Source organism: Ochlerotatus camptorhynchus, unplaced genomic scaffold (genome assembly GCF_037179485.1).
Source record: "Ochlerotatus camptorhynchus isolate MF236.1 unplaced genomic scaffold, CSIRO-AGI_Acam_v1.1 ptg000257l, whole genome shotgun sequence".
Classification (NCBI taxonomy): Eukaryota; Metazoa; Arthropoda; class Insecta; order Diptera; family Culicidae; genus Ochlerotatus; species Ochlerotatus camptorhynchus.
The window spans coordinates 517,687-533,326 of record NW_027040747.1 but is presented as its reverse complement, the minus strand read 5'-3'; the positions used below and the strand labels follow the sequence as shown (position 1 = coordinate 533,326).

General features: G+C 38.6%; 1 protein-coding gene across 1 annotated transcript; it reads left to right on the top strand.

Annotated features, from left to right (window-relative positions):
• The first annotated feature begins 368 nt into the window (after positions 1 to 368).
• On the top strand, positions 369 to 1,052 carry LOC135705105 (uncharacterized). The gene has a single exon (XM_065226678.1). The coding sequence runs from the start codon at positions 369 to 371 to the stop codon at positions 1,050 to 1,052; it is 684 nt and encodes a 227-aa protein (XP_065082750.1).
• Positions 1,053 to 15,640: the final 14,588 nt, after the last annotated feature.

The window sequence follows — 15,640 nt, the reverse complement described above, 5'->3', positions numbered from 1 at the left end:
AGAGTGAGAAAATTCTGGACTGTAGACCAACGAAAAAGTTTTGATCTCCTGGACAACTGGACAACAACATATGAATTCTGGCAACACTGCTGGACTGTTGTTTTTAACTTTTACCGTCTGAATATTTTTTAAGTTTTTCGTTTGTAAATCTCCGTATTAAGTGTATATTAAGTTTTTGTTCTACTATCCATTATCCGTCGTGTCACAAAAAACTCAAGTTTAAACTAAATTGTGTATATTAGTCCAGCTAATTCATCAAATTATAATTGTGCCTCTCTGCCAAAATCATCATGGCGAAAAACTGCGGAAAGTGCTCGAAGTCTATTCGTGGCATTGAGTTTGCGAAGTGTGTAGGCTTTTGTGAGCATATGTATCACTACGCTTGCTGTGGACTGACAAGGCAAACCCACGACACTATTCTGGCACACACCATTTGGATATGCAGTGAGTGTAAAACTACCGTCAACAACCGCTCGCTGAAGGAAATTTGTTCCAACGATGATGGTATCACGGCTATCGATGACCTCAAACAGCAGATGCACGAGCTGAATGGAAACGTCCAGTCATTGTCCGACACCGTGTCCGCTTGTGTCAACAACTCGAAGTCTGGATTTCAAAAGCTTGATCGTCAACTGGAAGATACCAACAACAAAATTGAAATGTTCTTGGAGAAAGCCGGAATTGTGGAAGATGCAGCCAGTCACCAAAGAAATCAACAACATCAGAAACATCGAACCGGGGAAGCAACGTTCGCCGAGCAAGGGGCTGCGGATATCAATATCGACGGTCTGACTGCTCCACGTTTACTACCCGAGGAATCCACATCGCTGTTCTGGCTGCATCTCTCTGGGTTTCACCCTCAAGTGTCCGTTGAGGATATCCACAAAGTGGTGGAAGGCTGTTTGAATATGAGCGACACTGTGAAAGCGGTGAAATTGGTGCCCAAGGATAAGGACCTCTCTAGGGTAACGTTTATCTCCTTCAAAATTGGATTACCGCTCGATTTCAAAGACACTGCATTGCTACCCGAAACCTGGCCAAAAGGAATTTGATTTCGAGAGTTCGAGGATTATTCAAAAAACCGGCAATCATCATCCATTCAATAACCACCTTACATGACGTACGACCACCGGGGGAGAATGGGGGCCACCGGGCCCCCAGTCCAGTTAAGTTAATGTATTGTTCTTTTTCACAAAAAACTAAAGGAATGGTGTTTCAGAATAGCCACACCCAGCGAGGTTCCGGGCTGACGTTCTACTACCAGAACCACAAACGAAGTGACAGACGGAGCGGCTCAAAAACTTTGGTGACTAACCTGCTATTGCAATTTTTCAGTGTACCACATGGCAACACTACTACTAGATTGAACTAGCATTTTAACCGAATGTACTAGAATGTTCTGGTTCTATCTCTTTCACTCTACTCAAAACTGAAATGCATAAAAAAATGACAAAATAATACGCTTGCACACTGTCAAAGAATCATTGTACACAAAATCAACTTTGTTCAAATCAAAACAAAAAAACTAACCCATCTGGTGGATGATGGCACAAGCTTCCAAGAAAATTCTATTACAGTGAACCACATTATTTTAATGGATTTCTTCGCCAGTAAGTCGTCTGTCACTTCGTTTGTGACCAGAACGTTCGAGGGCTGCGTAGCAAAATCGAGGATTTCTTGACTGCCGTCTCTACTTCTCCATACGACGTTGTAGTTCTGACCGAGTAGTACTTGGCTCGACGATGTTATTCCGTCCCGGATACTGTTTGGTGACAACTTCGTGGTATACCGAGGTGACCGCACTGCACTTACTAGCAACAAGAAACGGTCCGGTGGAGCCCTCAGCGCGGTTAGAAAAAACATCCCGTCGTCGGTTTTCCCGGTAAATGAGCATCAAATGGAGCATGCCTGGGTCAGTGTTTGTGCAGAAAATTGCAAGATAATTGTTGGTGCCGTATTCTGACTGGTTCTGCAATACCTCCGGTGTACCTCAAGGAAGTAACTTGGGACCGTTGCTATTTTCGCTGTACATCAATGACGCAACTGTGCTTCTGGAAAATGGATGTTACTTTATTTATGCTGATGATACAAAAATCTATGTGATCGTTGAAAACGAAGACGACTGTCTGCGACTCCAGGAGGCACTGGACAAGTTTGCATTGTGGTGTCGTGCCAACAATATGACCCTCAGCGTACCTAAATGCCACGTCATTAGCTTCCACCCCAAGAAAAATTTTCTTCAATATGAATATGTCATCGACGGAACCACCCTATCACGCGTGCAGACAGTGCGTGATCTTGGAATTACATTGGACTCAAGTCTCACGTTCAGGAACCAACACGAAGATGTTATTGCGAAGGCACGACAGCAGCTTGGTTTCATTGGAAAGGTGACAAAGGAGTTTCAAGATCCTTACACATTGAAATTGCTGTATGTTAGTCTTGTTCGTCCAATTCTCGAGACAGGCTGTATTATATGGGATCCGTTTCATATCACCGTGATCGTTCGCATAGAGGCCGTTCAGCGCAAATTTGTGCGATACGCTCTTCGCAACTTACCGTGGAATGACCCGGTTAATCTGCCACCCTACGAGAATAGATGCCAACTACTGGGATTGGAAACGCTGGAACGAAGGAGGAAGAACGCGAAAGCTCCGCTTACCACGCTGGCGACAGGACTACGACGGTAACGAGCCAGTACGTGCAGTCATGCGCAATTTCAACGATGTTTATAATTTGTTTGACTTCAATGAAAACTCTGTTCAATTTCGCTCAAGGCTAAGAAGAATGAATTGATGTTGATGCTAAGAATTATTCATTAAGACAACAAATTGTCGGATGAAGATATCAAAGTAGTAATAATAATAATAATAATAATAATAATAATAATAATAATAACTTTGCCCATGACAGTTTAGCAGGTCTCGAAATATATCTAATGCGAGAATTGCACGTGTATACAAGCGCAATGATGTGAAAACAAATTGAATTTCTGAAAAACTTTGCGCAAGACGCTTAGGAAATTCTCAACTATTGTACACCAAGCAATAGGCTTTGACCTCCTGAACAACTTTGTCGGAGACAGTAACTTTCTATCTGGTCAGGATCTCGATACAAACCACATGCGAGAATTTCATGTGTATACTAGCGCTACGTAGTGAGCAAGGGGGAAGACATTGTAATATATATTTCATATATTGAGAAGATTAGACGGGTTTAAAAATATTGGCGATATTTCGCTATATATTTCCCCGCTGTCAAGATACTGATGAGTTTTTTTTTCTCTTTATTTGTTCCAAATTCAAAATAAATTACATTTCATTTTTAACCTAGGTGCTCCAGTTACTGCAGTAACGTACCAGCCTTAATTATTATGATATATATCTAAGTGTTTTTACATTGTTCATGTCTTGGCAATTAAGTATTTTAAACAGGTTTTTTATACCTGCATGTCAGTATAACAATTGATATCTTAAAACTAAAAAACTAAAACTAAATCTTATCTAAGTATAAATGGAATTAATCGTTGCAATTGAGGATTGCAACGATTTTTGCCTGAAATTATTCATTATTTTGTTAAACATTTGTTCTAAAGTCACAACATTCGAAATTCTATGTACCTCGGTAGTACTGTACCAGGGAGGCAACTTCAAAATCATTTTCAGAATTTTGTTCTGAATCCTTTGAAGTGCTTTTTTCCTGGTAGTGCAACAACTAGACCATATTGGCACAGCGTAAAGCATGGCCGGTCTAAAAACTTGTTTAAATATTAGAAGTTTATTCGTCAGGCAAAGTTTGGATTTCCTGTTTATAAGAGGATACAAACATTTAATATATTTGTTACATTTAGCTTGAATGCCTTCAATGTGATTTTTAAAAGTTAATTTTTGGTCAAGTATTAATCCAAGATATTTCACTTGGTTTGACCAGGAAATTGGAACTCCGTTCATAGTGACTATGTGACTACTACTAGGTTTCAAAAACGAAGCTCTAGGCTTGTGTGGAAATATTATAAGTTGAGTTTTGGAAGCGTTGGGAGAAATCTTCCATTTTGACCAAGAAAGACAAGGTACTCTCTGGGAGTTTTTTGATGAGGATATAGAAAATTGCATAATCACCTGGAGCTTTCATATTTTGAAACTTTTTAGTTATAGACCTTACTTCGTCCAAATCAGTCCCCCAGGAATCATCAAAAATATTTTCCCGAGAGAAAATATTCAGAAAATCCCGAGCAACCTGATTCTCAATAGGACTAGTAAGACCCAAACTGAAATTATGGGAACTCTCGAATTGCTTAGCAAGTTTCTGAGCTTTTTCCAAATTTGTGATCAAAATTTTACCACCTTCTTTAAGCGCTGGAATAGGCTTTTGAAGTTTTTTCAAAATTTTTGTGAGTTTCCAAAAGGGTTTGGAACTCGGGTCTAATTTAGAAATATTATTTTCAAAAGTTTTGTTCCTCAGGGCAGAGAATCACATTTTAATTTGTTTTTGTAAATCCCGCCAGATAACATTCATGGCAGGATCGCGTGTTCTTTGATATTGTCTCCTACGGACATTTTTAAGACGGATCAAGAGCTGAAGATCGTCGTCTATTATAATTGAATCGAATTTAACCTCGCATTTTGGTACTGAGGCAGCTCTTGCTGCAACTATAGAAGTAGTCAGAGATTCAAGAGCATAATTAATTTCATCTTTGGTTTGCAACGGAATGTTTGGATCGAAGTTATATTCCATAAATGTTCGATACTGCTCCCAATCAGCTCTATGGTAATTGAAAGTAGAGCTGTTGGGATTACAAATTATTTCTTGGGATATTTCAAAAGTTACTGGAAGGTGATCAGAACCGAAGTCAGCATGGGTAACCAATCGGCTGACATGAATCAGTTAAGATCAAATCAATAGTGGAGGGATTTCTTGCAGAAGAAAAGCATGTTGGGCTGTTTGGATATTGAATAGTGTAATAACCTGCAGAACAATCATCAAACAGAATATTACCATTGGAATTGCTTTGAGCATTATTCCATGAGCGGTGTTTTGCATTAAAATCACCAATAATGAAGAATTTAGACCTATGACGGGTAAGTTTCTGGAGGTCACCCTTGAGAAAATTCTTTTTCTGGCCTACGCATTGGAATGGCAAATAGGCAGCTATAAACGTAAGTTGTCCAAATTTTGTTTCAACAGAAACCCCCAAAGTTTCAAAAACTTTGGTTTCAAATGAAGAAAGAATGTTATGTTTGATTCGTCTATGAATAATGATGGCAACGCCACCACAGGGTCCATCAAGACGATCATTTCTATAAATCAAGTAATTTGCGTCCTTCTTAACCTTATGGGCAGGTTTAAGGAACGTTTCAGTTATAACGGCAATATGCACGTTATGAACTCTCAAAAAGTTAAATAGCTCGTCTTCATTATCTTTAAGAGATCGAGCATTCCAATTTACAATATTTAATGCTTTAAAATCCATTACTGAATTTTAAAGTCATGACAATATGGTTTGCAAATTTTACTCCAGTTTGAATAGCATCAAACATGGAGTTAGATTTAAGCATATCAGAAATCATGTCAATTAATGATTTCTGTTAAAATTCCATTTTAGGGGCAGTAATGCTTCCTAAGTCAAAATTGTCAAAATTTCCGTTAGAATTACTTTGGTTAGTATTTTGATTTCTACCCGCTGCAATAGCAGCATAGGTAGCTCCATTAACTCGCTGAACATTGTTAGCAGCGAGGGGAGTAGGTACAGATGAAAAATTTGAAGCAGGGGTGATATTTGTACCTACAGGTACGAATGTAGAATTTGTTCCTCGCTGACCGTTGTTAACAGCAGAGGAATTTGTACCTGGTCGGAAACGTGGAGCGTTTCTTACCTGTCGGTTAGAACGAGATTGTAGGATCGCTTTGCGAGTCTTACATTCCCAAAAATTGGATTTGTGGTTTTCACCACAATTTGAACATTTAAATTTCTTAGGATCTTCCTTCACAGGACAGTCGTCCTTTGCGTGAGAGGAATCACCACAATTCATGCATTTAGCTGGCATGTAGCAATTTTTAGTTCCGTGACCCCATCCCTGGCACTTACGGTACTGAGTGAGGTTTTGGAAATTTCCTCCAGTCTTCCTGAAGTGTTCCCACTTCACTCGGACATGGAGCATAAGGCTAGCTTTTTCTAAGGCCTTAAGATTGTTTAGTTCACTAGACTTGAAGTGAACTAAATAAAAATCATTAGAAATCCCGTTGCGCGAATCGCCAGGACGGGATTTCATTTTCATTTTGATTACTTGGAGTGGCACAACTCCAAGTAATTTTGCCAGTTCATCTTTGATCTGATCCAGGGATTCACCACTGGGCAGTCCTTTCATGACAACCTTGAACACACGTTCAGTTTTGGTGTCGTAAGTAAAAAAATTGTGCTTCTTCTCAGTTAGATACTTGAGAAGACATTTAAATCCGTCCAAGGTTTCAGCCAATACACGGCATTCACCCCGACGTCCAATTTGTAGTGAAAACTTAACTTTCACGAAATTCAAAAGTTCCATGCGAAGAGCATGGAAATCGGAAGTGGTTATCACAATAGGGGGAATCTTTTCCTTCTTGGCATTAAACCGGGAAAGTTTACTAGAATTTTTCTTGGATGATGGATCATTCTCATCATCCGTGAGCAAATCAAATTGATTACTCAAATTAATTTCATCAGAAGGGGGGTCAAGAGCTTGCCCCTTTCTTTTGCGTTTAGGCGCCATGGCGGCAGTAAATTTTTATCCAAATCGACTTCCAAGCAGATTACTATAAGAATCTGAAGGATCGAAGAGGAATTTTCCAAATCGATATCCAAGAAGGATTACCTCGGGTAGGGTCCAAACAAGGATCGAAGAGGAATAAGAGTTGAACAAGGTAGAAATTTTACAGGTTGAGCACTGAAAAGTGTTGTTTAAATTTGTTGTAGCTTTAGGTAGTAGTAACACTTCCTTCAGCAAAAAGCAAATAGATCCGCACGGCAAGAGAGTACGATGCGGACTGACTGATGAGTTTTTAATTCAGTGTTTGTTTCTTGTCATTGCAGAAAAAAATGGTGGCCGAATGTTGAAAATATTATCTCGGCTCAGTAAATATTTTAAAGGAAGGATTTCTACAAGCGGCTGATCGAAAAACGGGTCCTTGCATTGCTAATTGCAACTGAAACTGGACTGCTAAAATAATCTAACAAGTGTGATAAAAGTGCACATTTCCGTCGAACAGTTTTGGTATCTTTGGTGCACTTATTGCTTGCTTAACGTTCCTAAAGCATGGCCACATCCGGATAGCCGGAACCAGTTTCGGTAGGGCTCAAAAACGACATTTCCTAAACATCATGTACTGGTATTGTCTGACGGCTCAAAATTGATCATTTTTCATCCAGAAGAACACACACATCTGGATACCCAGAACCGGTTCCGGGAGAGCCAAAAAGGAAACTTCCAAATCCTCATGTACTGGTACCTTCCGACGGCTAAAATTTAATGATATTTCATCCTGAAGTAATTAGACATCATGCCATCGGTCAACATATAGATCTGTCCACTTCTAGAAACCCGGAACTGGTTCCAATAGGGATTCAAAAAGGCCACTTCCAAAATCCTCGTGTAGATATTATGCCATGGCCATGACATTATGGATGTGGCCAGATCAACATGTCGCTCCATGACATGATGTCTATTTACTTCTGAACGAAAAATCATAAATTTTGAGCTGTCGGACGATACCAGTACATGAGGTTTAGGATGTGTCCTATTTGGGGCCCTTCCGGAATCGGGTCTGGGTACCGGATGTGGCCAGATCCACCAATTTGTTCGTGGCATGATGTATATTTGCTTTTGGTTGAAACTTCGGTTGAAACATCATAATTTTGAGCCATCGGACGATACCAGTACATGAGGTTTTGGAAGTGTTCCATTTGTGCCCTATCGGAACCGGTGCCAGGTATCCTAAATGGCCAAATTGGAAAAATTGGTTCAAAAATGAATTTTTGGGAGCGAGTTTCATTCTGTAGGCCCACTCCTAGAGGTCGCTGGAAGCTTCCTTTGGCAGCAAAATGTTCGTTTCCGAAAGTTAGGAAAAGGGAGGAAATTTAAGGTTACAAAGTTTCAGGTATGCACTAGGAAGGTTAAAAAGGAATAAGTGAGGGCTGCATCGACATTAAAGAAGTTCTGTAACCCTCCACAGGTTTCATGTGACGTTCTTCATCTGACCCGCATCGACCATACCATATTATTGCAACGTTTACAGTACAGTTTGCAAGCAATTTTTTAAATTGGTTTTTTTGTAGGTTCAAAAACGTAGGCAATACTCTGACTTTATAGTACCCATTAATGAGTAGAATTTCACTCATTTTGAAGTAAAGTAGGTTAAAGGTTAAATAAGTAAAACATTACCCATTAATGAGTATCGTTTACCCATTAATGGGTACTAGTTACTCATTAATGGGTAACTTTTTTACCCATTAAATGGGTTAACCTACTATTCTTCAAAATGGGTGAAATTGTACTCATTAATGGGCATTTTCCAGTTACAGTGTATCCACCTGAAATAAAAAAATGACGTAAGCGTCACCATGTTCAAATTTTGCAGCCACTGGCGGATATGAGGCACAGATCCTCGAGCCATCAAACCAAAAAAATGTTCAATTTTCACTTTTCACCATGTGAATTATGTACAATTATCCACAGATTATGCACAAGTACGGATTTCCGGATAAACTGACGCGACTAGTCAAGGCGACGAAGGGTCGAGTGATGTGCGTTGTTCGAGTATCGGGGACACTCTCGAGTCCCTTTGAATCTCGACGGGGGTTACTTCAAGGTAATGGACTTTCGTGTCTGCTATTTAACATCGCGTTAGAAGGTGTGATCAGAAGAGCTGGAGCACGATCTTCAGGAAGTCCATTAAGCTTCTTGGCTTCGCCGATAACATCGACATCATAGTACGGAACTTTGAGACGATGGCGCGGAACCGTACATCAGACTGAAGGCTGCAGCTAGGCGGATTGGACTTGCCGTTAACGCATCAAAGACAAAATACATGAAAGGAAGAGGTTCAAGGGAAGACAATGTTAGCCTCGCACCCCGAGTTCAGACTGACCAGCTGACGGGAGAACCATCCATAGTCCACGTTGCAAAAATTGGGTGACTACGGTGGGCTGGGTACGTCGTAAGAATGCCGCACGACGACCCAGTGGTTCTCAGAAGCGATCCAACAGGAACAACAAGAAGAAGGGCTGCGCAGTGGGTAAAGTGGATCGTGTAGAAGGCCACCTGCGGACCCTTAGCAGACTACGAGGCTGGCGAAGTGTGGCCATGGATCGAGTAGAGTGGAGACGATATGTTTCAGACAGCAGAGGGCAACAAGGCCTTAGCCTGATTGGTAAGGTAAATACGCCATCAATATTCTTCCTTCTTCTTAATTGACCTGCATTCGGACGTGGCAGGCGCCGGTATTACACAAACTGCATGAGGTCACCAGAATTTGTTCATTGAAGATGAACACTAGTCCCAACGATCTACTTTCATGATTTCAGTGCAGTATACACTACTACCATAGAGGTAACTCTAAGACCACTGGGTCCCGAAGAAAATCATTATTATTTTTGGCTCACTCAGTACCAGAACAACGGTCCCAAGCAGTCCCAAGCTATTTCACTCACCCCTGCATGTTCTGCATGAATCCACACACCCCTGATGTTATCTGTCAAACTTTCATAGCGAATCAATACAAACATAGTGTAGTAATAGAATTTCAACTAGAATAGGGTACGTTAATCGTTTGCTTGGGACCAATAGGCTAGTCAAGTAGTGAGCCAATTTAAAAGCTAGTTTCGTATTGATTGTTGCTACTACCCCTTCAACTCCCATCCAAAATTTGAAGAGGTCCGATTCGCTCGGGACACTTTCAGGAATGTGATATCTCTTCTACACCGATCAAATACAACCCGGCGCTGCATTATTTTAAACTATATTCCATATCGAATAAATTGGTACACTGTGACAAATAGCCAACTAATGATTATTTGATAAATTGTTTGTGTTTCTCTTCTTCCCACGGTTTTTTTCTTCCGGTTTTCTTTCTTTCATTTATTCTGTTAATCTTATCTCATGTTATCTTTAGTTTTTTTTATCTTCTTTAATGTAGCTTTTTGCTTCACTACCGGTTTGTGGGAGTGTGTGTTTATGTTTTCTTTCTTTTGCTATGCAGTTTCTTCCATGAAATGAAAGAAAACGATCTGGTTTTACTTCTTCCTGTTCTTCTTTTTTTTTATATTATTCCGGAGATGAAACTAGTGCTGCGCTGTCTCTTCAACTAATAAATGAGCTATAGGCAGTTCCTAAAAACTAAAAACAGGAAAATAAACATCGTTCATCTATGTACGGTTGCTTATGCGCTTGGTTTCCTAAAACATTTGTTAGCAGTAAGTGTAATAAATTAAAACAAAAAAACAGTAGATCTGAGCGTGGAAAGTTGTACAGAGTTTACACTAACGTGGTTCTGCTTGCATCTATTGTTTTTTCATCCTTTGTATTTCCTTTTTTTTCTAATAAGGTTTCTATTTAGCTTACTTAAATGTACTGGTTATGTTTAAAGGTTAATAAATTACACGGTTCGGTAAGTATGATTAATTTAAAAAAAAAATATTGTACAGATTGAACTTTAACAAAAACCTATTGCATCTTGGGTTGATCTTTCATTATCATTAAGTTTAGCATCTGTACAGGAAAGTGACAAATAATATGTATATATAGCCTAAGCATGAAACATGATTTGTGTTTATGTTTGTGCATTGAATTGATTCTTATTATTTTGTTTGCAATGGTAACAAAACAATGCTTGCTTTGATGCTGCTGCTGCCTGCCTTGGAATGCTCTTTCTAGACGAACTGAAAACCGAAAGCACAACTGACAGAGCGCATGTCAGTTGTGTCAAACAAGGTGTCATAAATGCATGAATGCGATTTTTCTTCTTCTTTGTTTTCTTTGTTTGAGCTATTTTATGTTTGTTTTCAATGATTTCGATCGCGCAATTATATGTTCACATGTTGCTTCTTTTTTTTAAGTATCTTTATTCCACTTTACACATACACATAAGAGTTTAGCTAGTAGACTTTCATCTGTGGTTGTATTTGTTTATTTGGATTTCAATTCTCGGTCTACTGTGATTTTTTGTTTTGTTTCAATAGTTTACTAAGAGAGTACAACTGCTATCGGATTTGATTTTCTGTTTATTTTGGGAATGGAACCGAGTTACTATTTTTGGGATTGGGATTTTGAGTGTAACTGAAGAGAATTGAGATCAAAGGAAAGTGGGTGGACTGCTCTCGGTTCCGTTTGATTGAAATGGGACGTTTCCGATTTACATACAAAAATTGCATTCATTGTTAATAAAAATGTCTAACTGCGGTAGGATGTAGTACGTTTTACTCTCTCTTTTTCTTTTCCTTTTCTTTCTTTTCCATGTAATTGTATCTTACATAATCGTAGTCTCAGTTGAATAGCTTTTAAAATAGTGATCATTCGCGTCCAATTAGTTAGTATTAAATAATGCTTCTTGAAGAATGTATAATACTATGAATCACGGCTGCTCTGGTTTGCGGTCACTATTTTGAGTTTCTGCTTTTGAGTGGTGATTATTTGCTTTTTTCAAATATTTCAGTTTTGGTTTCGTATTTTACGCTATAGTACATCGATATAACGGTTTTGTTTTTTTGTTTTGCTGATATTCTGTTTATTTCGTTTGTTGTTGATGAAAGGTGGTAGAGAAAGTTAAGCTTCTTGTTTCAAGTCCTCCGTCTTGCTGCTCTGGGTTATTTCGACTTGCTGTTGTTTGTTTGTTTGTTTGTTGGTTTATAGAGTAGATTAGCAGGTGCATGTACAAGTTTCCGCATCGCTTGTATCGTTTGTGGGTGTGTGAGTGTGGTGTGAAAGCATTCAATGTTTATGTTGATAGCAACTCTTTCCTGTCATTTGATTACACAGTGCACACGTAGAAAAAAAAAATTGTTTTGAAATGACACAACCTCTCATCTTGGAAAATAACCTCTCCTCCAACGTAAAGAAAAGTAAACAACGGACGAGACGAGCCACGTGACACGCAACGCCTTCTGCGATTGGCTTTCCGCGTCTCGATCTCAACCTAAACAGAAAACTTCAACGACTTTCCGAAACGTTTAAATTTTGTCTTAAATTCCAAAGTTAAAAATTTCTTTTAAAGATATAAAACAGTTTATGCATGTCTCCTTGGTTTCTTTTGTTCTCTTGTTTGTTTTCACTATCTCTGTTTGTCTCTGTTCGATTTGGTTTTTAAAAGTAATTTATATATTAAATTTCTTCTCATAAAAAGGGGTGGAAGGCACTTTTTCTCTAAAATTTTTTTGTTTCCTTTTAATTTAATTTAAATATATTTTCTTTTACTCTCTTTTTGTATTCTTTAAATTTTGCTTTTCATTTTTTTGAACACATTGGCCGAAACGTTTACAATGATTTTATCTTTTTTTTTCGCTAGTCTAAAAGGTTTCTTTTGCCTAAACTGATTATTTTGAACTGAATTTGTGTTACATTTTCGCCGAAAGTTGTTTTTTGTAATGTTCCGAAACGTTACCTGTTTACCGGGATCGAAAAATATAAGTGTCTCTTAGCCCTTTTTTTCCGTCTGTCTCACACGTTTGCCGTTTGAGTGCCGAAATGGTTTGTTTACATTTGAGTGTCAGTTGAGTTTGCTGGATGTTACACAATTCTCTTCCGTCAGTTCTTCAGGGACATAAACTGGTCTTGTTCAACAGAAATAATAGGAAAACGGAACAATCCGAAAAAGTCTCCAACATTTGCTAACATAATAGGATTTCCTTTGCTTTGCCTTAGGGAAAAATACAATCTAGGCCAAACGTTGTATTTTCCACGAACGGGTAAAATTTTGTTTAATTTTTTTTTGCCTAAAAATGTTGTTTGTTTTTTGTTTGTTTCGTTTTGTTTTCGACTATAAAAATTTCACTTATGGAGGTTGTGTTTCCACATGACAAGAAGGCAATTTCTTTAAATATATATATATTTGCTTTACTTCTAGTAGAGTTGTTTTCTTTTCTTCTTTTTCCTTTTAATGTGTTCATGCTTGTTTAGCTGCTGCAGTTGCTGCGCTCGCACTTAATCGTAAAATGTTTTGCTTTGTACATTTATGTTCTGTGTTTCTCCTCTGCTTCTCGTATTTGAAGATGCTTTGTTATTTCGTTCTTACGCGTCGGTTTAGTTCTTTCGTTGAAGAGTTTCTTTTTTTCTGAGGATAAATGTCGAATCTTCTGTTAAGTAGTCATAAGTAAGCTTGGTATTTTGGGGACGGCTCCGAAGTAGTGGTCACGCAAAAGTCACGAGTTCATATCTCATCCCCGAACAAGTCACGAATGACCATAGAGTGTTAAAGAGACTATAACGAAAAAGCAAACTATTTGTGATGATTAAGGATGGTAAATTTGCTGCAAACCGTCACTTTTCATTATGGAATTAACAAAAATGCATTCGATAACTTCTTCTTCTTTTTTTTTGCTTTATTACGTCTCCACTGGGGCTCACACTAGCTCTTTACTTGGTGTTCTATGAGCACTTCCACAGGTATGGATTGGTACTATTGTGTGGGCATGTACACTGTACCAAAACATCATCCTCTGTTTGAATGAAACCTCAAACCATTCAAATCGAATCATCAAAATCGCTTTTTCGAATGATAGAGGCATCCGCATGACGGTTGTTTTGTAATCAGATGTTGCTCCTCTCGAATACAGGATGAAAATTGATACGAGAATCGCGCGGACCTCAGTTGAAATACGTAATGCTCTGTGTAGAATGATTGTCATCCCAAATTGAAATACATATGGTATTGGTTCAGCCCCATAACGAAAATCATCCAAATCGATGATGTAAATAATTCTATCGAACGCCATTTGCTTATCTGAGCTGACAAACGAGGAAAAACGTTCATCGCTATCAGAGGTGGTACGAACATTAGTTAAACGTGGAGACCGTGGTGGATGAAGTTTTCTCTACCAACAAACGATGTTTATATCTATGATGGAATGGATGTTCTTGGCTATTCAATATGGGAATGTACACATTTTTTTGCCGAGGTTTGCACAGCCGAGTGCTCGGCAATCTGTTTGACTGAGATCACAGCAAAGTGACGTTTGGTTGTTGAGTCTCGGAAAATGCTTTGCTCAATCTCAGCAAACAACGTCATGTTAGCTGAAATCTCTGTAAAATTAATTACTGAGCATTTCGTGAAAAAAACTAAGTGTGTAAGCAATCGAATTATTCATCTAATTGTCCTCTGAGCGCTGTATGTTTTCCAGCCAATTTACTAATGAGTATCATCCTTTATTTGGATATCATATGGATACTCATCAGCTGATTTCGAATTCAACCATAAGGCAATCATCGGAAATTCGAAAGCATATTGTTAAGGGGCACGAGTAATGCAATAATCATTCGAAGTATTGTGGATCTTTTCGTTCAGTGTATGGATGGTCCCGCAATCAATATCGATATGTGTCCTATAAACAAGCTAGCAAATGCTCATTACAGCTAATATTTTGTTTTTTTCGGAACTATGCAATATTTTAATGATAGTTCTTATCTATCTTAGATGCGAGAAGAGAAGATGAAGTCTGTGAATGACACATAAGATCTGTCAATTTAGCTTTCAGAGCATCACAATAGCGATTAGCTGTAACGATGAGCAACGCGTGGAGCGAGTAATCAGCGATCGTAAAATCGCTAGTTGTGACCTTCTAAAAGCAACATTGTCAAATTTTATATGTCAAACACAAACTTTACCACCTATTCTTGCTTCTGACAAATAAAAATTATCATTATAGTATATCATAGTTTCATAATTACGAGTTTCATAGTTAGTCGCGAGACAGTGGCATCGGTAAGTTACACTAGTGAAGCAATATAATAAGTGCTGCCAGCCAAAAATTTCCATCTACCCCTGTCAACCACATATAGATGCACTGTAGCTTTAGCATTTCTCCCATCTACTTGCATCGCGCATCATATTTTTGCAGGAAATCTTTAAAATCATCACCAATCTTCTTTCTATCTACTCAGCGTCCGCGCAGCTATCCACAGAAAAACACAATCTTTCCTGCAGCGTAGTTATATCAAGTGCCCAAGACCACATTGGTCACAGTCGAACATGTTCCGGATAGCCTGGGGAAAGCGATCAGTTTCTGACCCATCATGTGACACCTCAAATCCGTACTCAAGACCATTTTGCGAGTACTCAAGACCATTTTGGCCAAATCCGGACATGTTCCGGGTAAACCCTGAGAAGAGGTCAGTTTCTTACTTCCACCAAAACCTATCATGTGACGCCTCAAATTACATGAGAATTCAAAACCTAGTTCAATGGTAACTATTATAAGTACCCAGAACCACTTTGGTCTTATCTGGATATGTCCGGTTGTCTATGGTCATTTCACTTTAATTAACCATATCGTTGTCTACATTTCAAAAAGAATGCTCTTAAAAATATTAACTTCAACCTCCGATTTATCGCGCATAAAAGTACACATTCATAAGTACACGATTCCAACAGTTACAAATTAAGTTTCGTCCTATTTTGG

Coding starts and splice junctions, on each gene's coding strand:
- LOC135705105 (XM_065226678.1), top strand. CDS start 369: ATGTATCACTACGCTTGCTGTGGACTGACAAGGCAAACCCACGACACT.